The sequence below is a fragment of the Temnothorax longispinosus genome, chromosome 8 (assembly GCF_030848805.1).
Source record: "Temnothorax longispinosus isolate EJ_2023e chromosome 8, Tlon_JGU_v1, whole genome shotgun sequence".
NCBI lineage: Eukaryota > Metazoa > Arthropoda > Insecta > Hymenoptera > Formicidae > Temnothorax > Temnothorax longispinosus.
Genome location: NC_092365.1, coordinates 2,483,828 through 2,496,710, shown reverse-complemented (window position 1 = coordinate 2,496,710; position 12,883 = coordinate 2,483,828). Strand labels below are relative to the sequence as shown.

Here is a 12,883-nt window from a genome sequence, read left to right as displayed (position 1 = left end):
AAAGATTTGTCAGAGATCTGTATAATTATCTCTTCTATCAGCTTTTAATTTTGTTGATGATTTCGATAATAATTTTTTTAAACAAGCATGAAGGATAATTCAAACTAGGCCTCGTCAAAAATATAATTGTCAGCCAAATAATAATATATGTGTTAAATAATAATTATTATAACAGCTAAGCAATAATAATTTAGCTAAATAATTATTATCTAATTAATAATAATCAGCTAAATAGTAATCATGTCAGCTGAAATTTCATTTTTTAAAAACTTAATTTTTCAAGATTTTACTTAAGTGTATCCTGCTGCTGATTTCTTTAGACATAATGCATCATTCAATTGTAGAAGGGAAATGACATCGAGAACGTTGAACGTAAAAGAAAAGGCGTGTACATATGTGTAATTTCGTTAAAAAATATATTTTGTAAAAAGGATTCTTTTATTTTTGAATATTAACTTATTTTGTGAGTAATCGTGGCAATCCGCTATATCAGTATATCACATCCATCAATATCGCGAATTCATATGGGAAGATAAATATTAATCACACAAATGACATTACCAAAAACACGTTTCGTAGTACCAACCCTATGCCTTAATTTGTACATACAAAAAGCCGATAGTTATATTTTAACTGTATTTTATGTTACATGCATATCAACAGTTTTTTAAGTATAAAGTATCGATAGCATGATTTTATCGGCCGAAAGCACGCGAACCCTCGTAATTGCATCTGGATTCATACTGTTGTTTCGCTCACGACGCTTCGTTCGTGCTCGTCATCAGCTTAGGGAGTAGCCTTCGGTTTCAGTTCGTCGTAACACGGTCTCAGGAAGATCTGATTTTTCTTCGCCGGATTATAGTACTCGTGGCCCTGAAACATTTGCAAATCGATTATGTTACGTGCAGACAATTTCGACGATTAATTTACTCATCGAACGACAGCAAGTCGTGGGAATCCGCACCTTGGACCAATCGTAAGAAACGGCGTACGCAAATATCTGCCCATTGTGATTGAAACAACAACGTGTGATGGGTTGCTCCATCGTTTCGGAGGATTTCAACTTGGTGCGTGCGTCCTTGTCCCAAAAACCAAAAGTACCATCGCCGCCTACGGTCGCCACGGTGCCATGCACCGGATGGAATGCTATGTCGTTTACCTGTCCGCGAATCGATAAGTTATCGTGTTTGTCCAAGAAAATAAAGGACGTATTTCATTTTTTAAATTTTATTTCAAGTCTACGAACCGCGTAGATGTCTTGGTATCCATTGGGCGTGCCGTTAGTCCTGTGGCATTTAAACGTAAAGTTCTCCTTTGTGCTGAGATTCAGATGATGAATCGCAACGCGTCCTTCCGTGCTTCCTATCGCAAAGCCGGTCGGCACTTTCTTCTTGTCCCTGAAGATCGCCACGCAACGATACTGATACTTCAGGCTCAATTCGACAGGTTTATATTCGCGCGGACTGCCCTCCAGTTGATAGACTATTAAACCGCGTCCGGCCGTTCCCACAACCGCCATGGGGTAGTCCTGTGATATCATTAATGTCAACGATACCGCACAGCGTCATGTATTTTATTATATACTTGCTTGCACTTACAACATCCGAGCAATAGCATCTTTCTGGTAGGTTGATAGTCATCGCCGGTTTAGGACTGCGCAGATCCCAAAACTGAAAATTTCACACTTTGATAACAAATTTCAGGCGTATTAGAGAAATATTTTAATAATAATAACAAATATAGTAAGAAAACTGGCAGACTAGTAAGCAAAAGAATTTGATGAATTATAAAATTGAAAATTTCACACTTTGATAACAAATTTCAGGCGTATTAGAGAAATATTTTAATAATAACAAATATAGTAAGAAAACTGACAGACTAGTAGGCAAAAGAATTTGATGAATTATAAAATATAACGTTGACTCTTAAAATAAGATTGCAAATTGAATATTAACCCTTAGTGTCTTGTCCCAGGAACCAGTCATCAGACAAGAATACGTAGATGCCTTTATCCAGTGACATGTTCTGATCGGCGCGTCATGAGCCGCCACTTGTACGCTCTGATTCGTAGCTAGGTCCCAGCACTTTGCCGTCTTGTCGCAACCCGCCATAAATACTTTGGTTCCATCCTAACAATTATCACGTGGTCATTATTACATCCTTTCGTGCTGTTATTTATCCGCAGTTGTGTTTGTTATATATAATTACATTATTATTATCATATTAACAAAGGGACTTACGTCACTCCAGCACACATCCAAGACCGGCGCTGCCATACTCTGCATGGATTTCGGTACCGTCTTGCCGGATTGCTCCACCTCCCAACAGCGAACGTTGCAGTCCCAGGAGCCGGCCACCAAGAAATTCTGCGGTATGGACGCCGGGCTGAAGGCCAGGCTGGAAACCGAGTCGTCCGGCGGCGAGACAACCTCGAAGTCTTGCATCGGATTCGACGTGTTCGACGTTGCCGTCCTCAACGAGTTGCTCTGATTGAACATACTTGATCGGCTGGATCTCGCTCGTCTCTCTCGATTTCTCTGCAGGTAGAAATATATCGGTGACGGACAGATCAATTTCCCGCGTGTGCCGTCTGCCGTCTCCTCCCTCGTGCGAGATGTAAGTATGCGATATTGTTTACCTGGCAGTTTACGTCACGCAGGCGAGAACGGGGAATCTCTACATCATCCACGCCCGAATCAATTCTGAACGAGATGCTGAACGAAATACGAAAGCAATACGGAGCAGTACGGAGTGAACGTTTTAACGATGGAGCTCGCGGATTTATGAATTCAATCAAAATAAAAGGTCGACATCTCTCGCTATAGTTCTCAGCTTCGCGCACGCGTCGCAATACGACAAGGAAAGTAGATGGTACTGAGATAGGAAACTGCATGACAGTAAATATCGGAGCGCAGCCAGCATTTTCTAATGATGATCAACGATTGGCTATAAAATAGGGAAGTCCACGAGTCTCTAGAATTTCTCTATTTCATACCAATTTGAAAATCATTATTTGAAATATTTAGTATTAATTTAATATTATAATATAATATAACATTAATATATATATATATATATATATATATATATATATATATATATTCCATTTTTTAAATTGCATGATAATATTAGTATTTTAAGCTACGATTGTAGACTGCAAGGCAGATAATTTGTTTCAACAAGCATTTAATTAATAGCCAATATTAATTTACTATATTTATTGTTATAATCATATGATAGAGTTGAGAATGAATTAAAACTTTTATTAAAAAGGTTTTCTTATTTCACACAAAACCGTGTATTTCTTAGAAAACTTGGCGTTACAAAAATAACACAAGAGAGAATCTCAATGATTTGTACACAACAAAAAAATTAAGTTATTTGCATGTTACATTAGATCTTATAGCTTTGAGCAGTATCAGATCCATAAATACGATTATATTATATATTTATTATTACAATTATAATCACGATATAAGAGTTAAGAATGAATTAACTCTCATTAAAAAGCTTTTCCTAACTCACACAACCGTGTATTTGTTAGAAAACTTGGCGTTACAAAAATAACACAAGAGAGAATCTCAATGATTTGTACACAACAAAAAAATTAAGTCATTTGCATGTTACATTAGGTCTTATAGCTTTGAGCAGTATCAGATCCATAAATACGATTATATTATATATTTATTATTACAATTATAATCATGATAGAGTTAAGAATGAATTAACTCTCATTAAAAAGCTTTTCCTATCTCACACAACCGCGTATTTGTTAGAAAACTTGGCGTTACAAAAATAAGATACGAGAGAATTTCTTTTCAATAATTTGTACACAACAAAAATTAAGTTAATTGTATTTTATATTAAGTCTTATAGCTTGGAGCGGTCCCAGATCCGTAAGTACGATCCCACTCGATGTAAATGTTCAGATCCGACTGAGAAACGCTGGGTCGCACGTTGATCAGCGCTTGCTCGAAATCGCGATTCGTTATGTGCCTCACTTCCTCCATTCTTATATCCTCGAGCTGACTGAAGGGAATACTCCGGATCGGTTCCATGCTCGCTTCCTTGCAGAGATTCGTCATGTCGGCGCCGGAATATCCCGCTGATTTCTCCGCGATCCTCGCGATTTCCTCCTCAGCGAGATCGTGATGCACCGATCTCAATAAATTGTTTATTATCTGCTTACGCGCCTCGAGCTCCGGCAGTGGTACGTACAATCTCTTGACGAGACGTCTCCTCGCCGCCTCGTCCAACTCCTGAGGCCGATTGGTCGCGCCGACGATCAGAATGCGATCGTCCTCGGACGTCGCCGCGCCGTCCAGCTGCACCAGGAACTCCGTCTTCAGCCGTCTGGAGGACTCGTGTTCCGTCTCCGAACGCTGCGTCAGCAGCGAATCGATTTCGTCGATGAAGATGACGGACGGCTGATGAACCTTGGCCACCGCGAACAACGCGCGGACCATCTTCTCCCCGTCGCCGATCCATTTGGAGGTCAGTGAGCTCGCTGAAATCGAAAAGAACGTGGACTTGCTTTGCGAGGCTATGCACTTGCCGATGAGGGTCTTTCCCGTGCCGGGCGGGCCGAAGAGCAAGATCCCTTTGGGCGGACGGCGGAGACCCGTGAAGATGTCCGGCCTCAACATGGGAAACACCACCACCTCCTTGACGATCTTCTTGATGTACTCGAGCCCCGCGATGTCGTCCCACGTTATCGTTTTACCCGAATCCATAATCTCGTTCTTTATCAGCTCGATCATGTTCGGATCGATGTTCTTCAGCCTCTCATCCTCCACTTCCTCCCCGCTCGCTGTGCCTTGCGGCGCACTGTTACTTTGCTCTTCTTTGTCGCGTTTGAACGGGCAGATGAACGGAGCATTGGCCGCTCCTCGACCGCCCAGAGTCTTCTTCGGTGCCGATTTATTCTTCTTCATCTCCTGGATGTGGAGTTCGTCCCTGGCGCTTCTGAAGGAATCGAGAGTGACTCTTTGCGTTTTGGCGTCTTCGTTGCTGGACTGTGGAGGAGTAGCTGGCTTTAATTTCGGTGCATGCGGATCTATCGGTACGAGTCTGCTGCGCGAGTTTTTACCATTCGTATCACTATTGTTTAATTTAGGAGGCATTTTTTGCACAAATTTATCCAAATTCGGATAAGAAGATTGGCTGTTTGATTGTACTTTGGGTGTATTCTGTTTGGCGTGACTTACATGCTTATTAATACTATTTCTAGGAATATTCTTGAAGTAAGTAGATATTTTCTGTTCACTGTTAGGCTTCAATGAGAATTCTTGACTCAAACTTTGGCTAGAAGTTGCCTGCAACTGCGGAGAGATTTTTCTACTTCTCTCTGATATATCCTTCTTCGAACTGTTTATTATTTTCTCTATATCCCTATCGCTGTAAGATCTTCCTTTGCAAGGTAGAGTGTTGAGCTTCTGACAAGCCAAAGGTTTTATAAATTTCAGCGTGGCGTCCAACTTCTCATCGTCCAACTTCGACTTCCACTTCAACGGATCGTTTTTTACGTCCGACAGTTGAGATTTAATCTGTTTCCAGTAATTGTTTACTCCAGTCTTGTCTCTCACCAGAGTATGATAGTCTTCAAGACCCTTTCGGAGCAGCTCCGCCGCCGTACCTTCCGAATCGCTGCGCAATAGACATTCACAAGTAAATAGAAAATGTGCGTGACAAATTTAACATGACAGAAAAACTATGACGTGCACGTATGCACTTTACTTACAACAACTTTGTCGTCATGTACTTCACAGCGAGAGACCTGCGTTCGATGTCCGCGACATCGAAGCAATCCTTATCTTCCTTTGAAAATTTCAGGGTATGATAGGCGGCCAAAACATTATTCTTCTCCTCCTTCGAATTTTGTGCAACACGTGTCTTCGCACCGGCAGGATTTACATCCTTATCCATGATACGTCAAGGTATGATATAATAAAGTACCAGGAGCACAGAATATCTTTCGAGCGTTATCGCAATTGAAGCGTCATCGCGTCTTAACAAATCGTTTGGCGCTAAGATTGAATTATCTCAAATTATCTCTGACACGTGATAAAACAACAACTTCTACCTTACACCTGTTGCGGCGCGAAATATTGCGTACATTGAGCGCACACTCACTCCGGAATCAGAATGCGTTTTGGATCACGTGTTTCACGCCCGCTGTTGATTGGCTGATCGCGGAGGCCCGTTTCTGGTCGATTTTCGACGTCAGGTTGTGGTAGTACGTCGTGTCGCGTTAGTCGCGTAACCTCACCTAACTTCAGATCGAACCTCCGAGCCTCCGAGTCGTCGGAGACGACGGAGACCGGAGCTCGGAGTCGGAGGCTTCGACGAATATACGCAACCCTTTCTGCAAAATTAAAGTATCATCCTAGTTCCATCCGATCCGTAGATAGAATTAAGTTTGTTTAATAGTCAAGATAATCCATGCGAGGCGACTTGACGGGAACGTTGGAATTTGCCAACGAGGTATTATCGTATTATCGTTTGATAATTTATCACTGAATTAAGATTTCTACACGCGCGACGCGCGGCACCAAATAAAAATGGTGGGAAATAGTGAGAAATATACTTCAGCTTATCAAAATTCTTGATGTATCATTTATCGCAAAATTGTTACTTATATTATTAATTATATTGTTAATTATAAATATTATTAGACATTATATATTATTTTTCGCGATATAATGGGTGCGATCCACTTGGCGCTCCAAACGCTCTGCTTGCGGAAACATTTCATCCTTGTTGTCTATCAAATATTGAACAAGGACAAAATAATGCTCTGAAGCGTTTGAAGCGTCTAGTCGTCTAGTGGATCGCATCCAATGTTTTATAATTTTATATAGAAAACAATAGAGAGAGCAATTGGAATATTTAAATCATCTACAGTCTAAATAATTGAAAACGCTAAGAAGATAAGAATTTATTTATGAAATAACTGCAATGAGTATTTTAATGATAACTTTATGCTCTTGTCTGTTTATTTATTTTTAATTTTACAATTCAATTAGGTTAATTTGATTAATTTTTTTTATTTTCATAGGATTCATACTTTCAGTAAATTTATTCATTATTATTATGCAATATAAGGGTTTATTTAAAAACTAAAACACATTTAAAAAATTAAAATATCCAGCAAAAGAAAGATTTTACTTTTTTTTATATAAAGGAGTACAATTATATTTAAAAAAAATTATATTATGTAATTATCATCCCTTCGCTTTCGATTGCATTTCGTTAATTTTTTACATTTCCAAACTTTTATAACTCTATGGAAACTCACATCATTTGCGCATCTAATCGTAACAATAATAGATATATATAATGCTATTCAGCTCATATAGTTATCTCTTCATAACAACGTCTATAATTCACAGTGCGAGCAATGCACGCAGTCTGAATCGGAATAGCACCCGCGGCGCGCACCAGTTTCGAAACATTTAATTATTAGCTATATAAACTTTGTAACACGTCCGTTTATGCCCCCCCCCCCCCGGCAAAGCCGTAATAACTACGGTAAACCCGATTCGCACCTCGTAATGGATTCTACTTACATACGACAGCGAAATGTCAAATAATGAGGCAATCGGGTAGTAACGCGAACGAAAACGAGGAGTATTGTTTCATTAACACGTAATTAAATAATGTTAATGCAAAAAAGTGAGAGAACGTAAAGTTACTTTTGATGGCGTTAAAAATAATAAAACTACGAGATAATCACACTGAAAGAAAAAATTATTATTTGCAAGAAAATAGATTTCTTTGTATTTAGTTTCCTTAATTCAAAGAAGTATATTAGGTAGATTTAATAAGAAAACATTTTTCTGAGTTTATAAACTCACAAAATAAAGGAGAAAGTAAAACGAAGGTTTTTTTCCTACACCGAGAAAAAAATACTTAAAAATTTATTTGTGGAATATAATATGTGGAATATCTGTGAAATAAACCTTCTCTGTGAAATAAACCTTCTGTGAAATAAACCTTATAATACTCCACGAATAAATTTTCAAGTATTTTTTTCTCAGTGTATAGATTGCATGTATCGCTTTTCTACATATATGTATAAATGAATTTTCTCCCTGATGCATTCCTGTTTATCCATCGATCTTTTTCAGCGTCCGGACGGTCTCGGAACTCTCGGACTGAATTCCCTGCATGACCAGCCACGACTGTTTGCCATCTCGTTATGGATCGCGATGATGACAGGAACGATCGCCGCGGAAACTGCTACGTGGTGAGTATAAGGGGTTACATTGTTCCATTGGGGTTACATTCGATCGCCGTCGTGACCGCATTTGTGTTCGAGGACCATAAGACTATCGGACACGTACATATAGGGCGTTTCCAATTCCACGTTTATCCCGTATATATTGCCGTTAATCTGAAATCAGTTTTTGCCAGAAGCTTTATTTAATTGCGAGGACTGCTACTTAAATGTTTTGCTAAGGCAACATTTTCTTTGAACCGGCTGAGGAAGACGCTTGCGAAATTTCAATCCGCAGCTTTAAAACACCCTGCGAAAACGTAATATATAATGTGTCGCCTAAATTAAAGTGCCAGCGATGCAATTGCGACGAGCAAAATGAGTTTCGGGCATTAAGATTAAGCGCGTTCCTTGCGATACGTGCTTGTCGCGCTGTGTAAAGATATAACATATTCTACTCTCTTGATCGAAGCTCAGTGATGTTTGCAAAAACATATCTTGTCTATTATTATAAAGATATTATTATTTAGCAGACAATTTAACGAGGACGTTAAAAGTTCTGAATTATTATAACACAATTCTTGAGAAAGAAAGAGAGAGAATTATTATTCGCGCTTTTTATAATAATTATACAGTATCTTTTACATAAATAAATTATTCTGCCTTTCATCTTCAGAGAGACTCATTCAAGAAGATAATGACACGAATAACATCTTATGTAATTAATCATTGTGAAAACCATTGATATTTCTCAGTCAATCCATTTCAATGCATTTATTTCCGTTTGAGAAATATAGGGAGATGGATATATAAATAATATACGACATTAATTTATCATATATTTATTTACCGTGTTTTTGCAGTGATACGTTTTGCTCGTTATAAGTATAAATTTGCGTTTAAAAATTCATGAATTTTGCACGGACAGTGATTTATTATCGAGATGTGAAGCGAATAAACAAGGCCGGTTTACATAACGCCGAAACGAGAGGGAGAAGTTTACAAGCTCTCGGGAAAAGGAAATATCTAGTGATTACGCGAAGATTCTTCATGGTTGAGTCAGTTACAATAAAGTTTGAATTTAAATCGTAACAAAAGCTGTCCATAAAACTCGTGAGAATTTCGCAGAGCGTGCATTCGAGTTCGCAAACACGATAAGACAGTTAAGACTTGACGTATCAAGCGTCAATAGTGTTCTCCCGACAATAACTTCTGTAACAAGCTTACGAGAGAAAGAATGACATCTCTTCTACATTGCAGACGTCAAGCGTGCTTCTAAAGTATTGAATTTGCGAAGCGAACAGGATAGAAAATTTTCAAACATATTGAAGACGACAGTTTATCATTTCCTTATTGAAGTTTTCTTACGAATAATACATAGATATTGATTTGCATTAAAAAAATATATTACTTAATTCTCTTAAAACAATTAAAAAGATTAGAAAGATGTAAAAAAAATAATTTACCTACTTTTTTCAGAACTTTCAATGTCTATATCAACTCTTACAAAACTAAATAAATTATTACTAGAAAATAGACTTTTTTATTTTAAGAAAAATAAATAATTTATTATAACAAAAAGGAAAGCTAGGTTTTTTTATAAAAGAAAATCTAGAATGAAGAGAAAGAGTTTCTTTTAGAGAGAGGTATAAGAATAATTAATTTTTTTAATTCAGAATATAATATTTTAATTATTGTTAAAGGGGTAAATTATTAATTTGTATTTATAATAAAAATAGAGAGATATATATATAGAGAGTGATACAAAAGATATCGAAGGGTTGTTGGCAAACACTTTCTCAAGTCAGATCGAAGGATCAAGTACGATCGAAGGTATTAGCGAAATTGGTATAGGAGCTAAAAGCTAAAAGAGGAAACTGTGACGTAAATCGTGCTATTTCTTCGGAGGAAACCTTGATCTCAGACAGTTGATCTAATGCAGCTTACTCGACTTCCGTGAATGGGCTTTTAACGATTGCTAGACACGCTACGTGTACTTAGTGTGCAAAATATGCTTAGCGTCGGTGATTTCTGTGATTAGTGGCGATCAAACGTCAATAATGGTGTTTCGGTTCGGTTTACTAGTCTGGAAACTCCCGTTCCAAAATTGGCTTAATTTCCGTTGATTAATTTTATCCCCGAGCCTCTACATGCCAATCTATAATGCTCTGTTGATGTAGTGGATAAACTGTAACGCCGCTGTCGACCACCGCTCCAAGAGAATTTATGAGCTTCTAACTTCAGTAATGTCAGTAGGAATGAATGTGCAATGAAACTGGTGACATTTAAAGTAGAGAAATCTATCAAGAAATCCTGCAAAATAATTTTTAGGTATCTGCAAGTTTAATAATTTATGGCAACAGTTTAAAATTACAAATGAAAAAAAAAGAGTTTCTTTTCAACATCTTTTTCTGTTTAGTAATTTTATTCTAATAATATATATCTTAAAAAATATTTAACTTTATTTGTTGAAAAATTTCTATCTGCTTCTCAATTTTATATCGCTTATGTCGCTTAGTTTTTTAGTCATTTTTTGCAACAGAAGTAATGTTCTGTGAACTGTATCAAATTTATCGAACGATAAATTTATTCTGTTATTGTGAGTGTTATTATATACTGTTGTGAACTTTTCTATCGTACGACCTGTTGATTCGGAAATATTGAAATGAATTAGTATAGGATCTTGCAGAGAGGAATGGGTTATAATTTTAATTCTTTGATTAATGTATTATAAGAAAATAGAAAGAGTATTTTTAGAATTTGGTAACTTATTTTTATTGTAAATTAATATCTTATATAATTATGTTGAAAATATCAATATGAAATAATAATACGAAAAAGATATTATCTACAAATTGAATATAAAGCTTATGTAAGCTTAAGATGCGGATAAAACTTTGAACGACAAAATTTTTTTCATTTTTTTTTACTTCTCTCATCTGCGTGCAATTTAATTTTTCGTGCACGTTGTAGACTTCTAGCATCCTCAATTTTAATCTTTATTAAGCTTCTCATCAGTAGGTGGATCTGAGATAAGAAAAAAAAGAACCCTTTTTTCTATTCAAAGACTCATTAAGTTCAAGATTGCGACACTCTTGTAGGATATTTTGTATTTCTCTCTGCACTCAGATTTACTTAGCCCGGTATGTTTCCCGCTTTCGACCCGCTCAAGCGAGAACAAGCGTTAACGGAACCACTAAACGCCGAGGAGATCTTAATTACGGAAGACACTCAGTCGTATCGATGACACGCCGACCTTTCCGACAGTCGGCGATTGGCGACTTGGGAGTTATTTAGAACTTGGTAAATTAATGAGCAACGAAGTTAGTTGCCGCGGCACTCCGACGACGCCGAAGTCCCGATTCCCGCGGGAAGTAATGATCGCGCAATTAAATCTTTTGTGACAGATGCTACACGCCGACCGGTTTAATCCGATTAATGACGAGAACTGTTAGGGCTTCGAGGGTTCTTACATTTGCACCTCATTTTACTCCGCTGTTAGGTATAGCGATTACGAACGAGACTTTACGAACCGGCACAAAAGTACGACGGAGGAGGAACGCGAGCTTGGCAGTTGCGAGTTCACGAACAATATAAATCCATCAAGTGGATCTATATTGTTCGTAAACTCGCTAGACGCAGGAAACTTATGCCATCAATATTCCTCAAGTATTTACAACGTTTATTTTTATTGGTACACTGGATGTTCACTTGATATTAGAATGACGAACAGCATATTTTTAGCATTTTTCCGACTTTTTTTTTTTATTTTGGAGTTTCTCAGCTCCCAGGGAAGTGTAATTATAATAACATAATGAACATAAAATAATGATTTTTTATCTCAGGATTTCAGTGAATGAATTTACTCGGTGGCTCTGTGTCCACCGAGAAAGATAATCAAGAAAAGTATTATATAATTAAACTTCCTTTAATTAAACATGCGGAAACAATACGAGAAACAGCGATGCTCAGGAATGCTCTTGGAGAAATTCCGCGACTCTTAATTCAATCTCTTTGCGTGCGTTCCACCTCCGAGCGTAAAATTTAATACCTTGCCGAGGTAACGTTACCAGTTTTCTAAAAGATTTCTTTTGGGGTTAATATTGTATAAAACAACACCGGACTTGCTTGTTATAGCATAATTATTTGAGATCAAAGAATAACGTCATGTCTCATAATTATACTCGTAAAGATCTAAATATGTACACCGTTTGGAGCATCTGTTTGAAAATTTACAGCAGAATAAATGGATTGTTTGCTAGATAAGATCATTTAATACCATGTCAATAGACATTTTGACAAAATAGCTTTAGAGGTAATCCTATCACGCTTGCGTCATAACCGCGCCGCATAACAAGTCTAATACACTTTCCGCGAAATATCATTATTTCTAATGCCAAATTACAGTACAAGCTGCACAAGTGCACGCCTTTTTCAACTACCTTGACGTTCTGTTGCAATATACTTACCTTAGGATTGTCTAATTCGTATTTCTCATAATTTCATAGATCTGATAACTTTGAGAGAAATTAATATTCTGAAGAATATTCTTTACACAACTTGGTACGTATTCGGAAACGTTTGAAACGTTAATCCATTTGAGGATAATTTACTATTTTTATTTAAAAATAACTCGAAGTTTGCAATTCCTATAATTTTTTTTGC

At 37.3% G+C, this 12,883-nt stretch overlaps 3 protein-coding genes across 4 annotated transcripts in view; 1 reads left to right on the top strand and 2 right to left on the bottom strand.

Annotated features, from left to right (window-relative positions):
* Window positions 1–399: 399 nt before the first annotated feature.
* Rae1 (ribonucleic acid export 1) lies at window positions 400–2,853 on the bottom strand. The gene is made up of 7 exons (XM_071786255.1): window positions 2,639–2,853; window positions 2,241–2,537; window positions 1,956–2,129; window positions 1,599–1,670; window positions 1,247–1,528; window positions 965–1,159; window positions 400–873 (listed from the first exon to the last, which is right to left on the bottom strand). Exons 2-7 carry the CDS (start codon window positions 2,496–2,498, stop codon window positions 787–789), a joined length of 1,068 nt encoding a protein of 355 aa, XP_071642356.1. The 5' UTR covers window positions 2,499–2,537; window positions 2,639–2,853; the 3' UTR covers window positions 400–786.
* A 419-nt stretch (window positions 2,854–3,272) lies between these two features.
* On the bottom strand, window positions 3,273–6,106 carry LOC139818429 (fidgetin-like protein 1). 2 transcript variants are annotated; one of them, XM_071787129.1, is made up of 3 exons: window positions 5,741–6,106; window positions 5,208–5,646; window positions 3,273–5,015 (listed from the first exon to the last, which is right to left on the bottom strand). In XM_071787129.1, the coding sequence occupies exons 1-3, from the start codon at window positions 5,923–5,925 to the stop codon at window positions 3,864–3,866; spliced, it is 1,776 nt and encodes a 591-aa protein (XP_071643230.1). In that variant the 5' UTR covers window positions 5,926–6,106; the 3' UTR covers window positions 3,273–3,863. The 2 variants fall into 2 exon arrangements, with proteins under 2 accessions (XP_071643230.1, XP_071643228.1); XM_071787127.1 differs by having other exon boundaries at window positions 3,273–5,646.
* A 208-nt stretch (window positions 6,107–6,314) lies between these two features.
* Cep97 (centrosomal protein 97kDa) overlaps window positions 6,315–12,883 on the top strand; it is a 66,414-nt gene continuing 59,845 nt past the window's right edge. The window contains exons 1-2 of the mRNA XM_071787126.1: window positions 6,315–6,483; window positions 8,130–8,248. The gene's annotated coding sequence lies outside the window, so the exon portion shown is untranslated. The remainder of the gene's footprint in view (window positions 6,484–8,129; window positions 8,249–12,883) is intronic.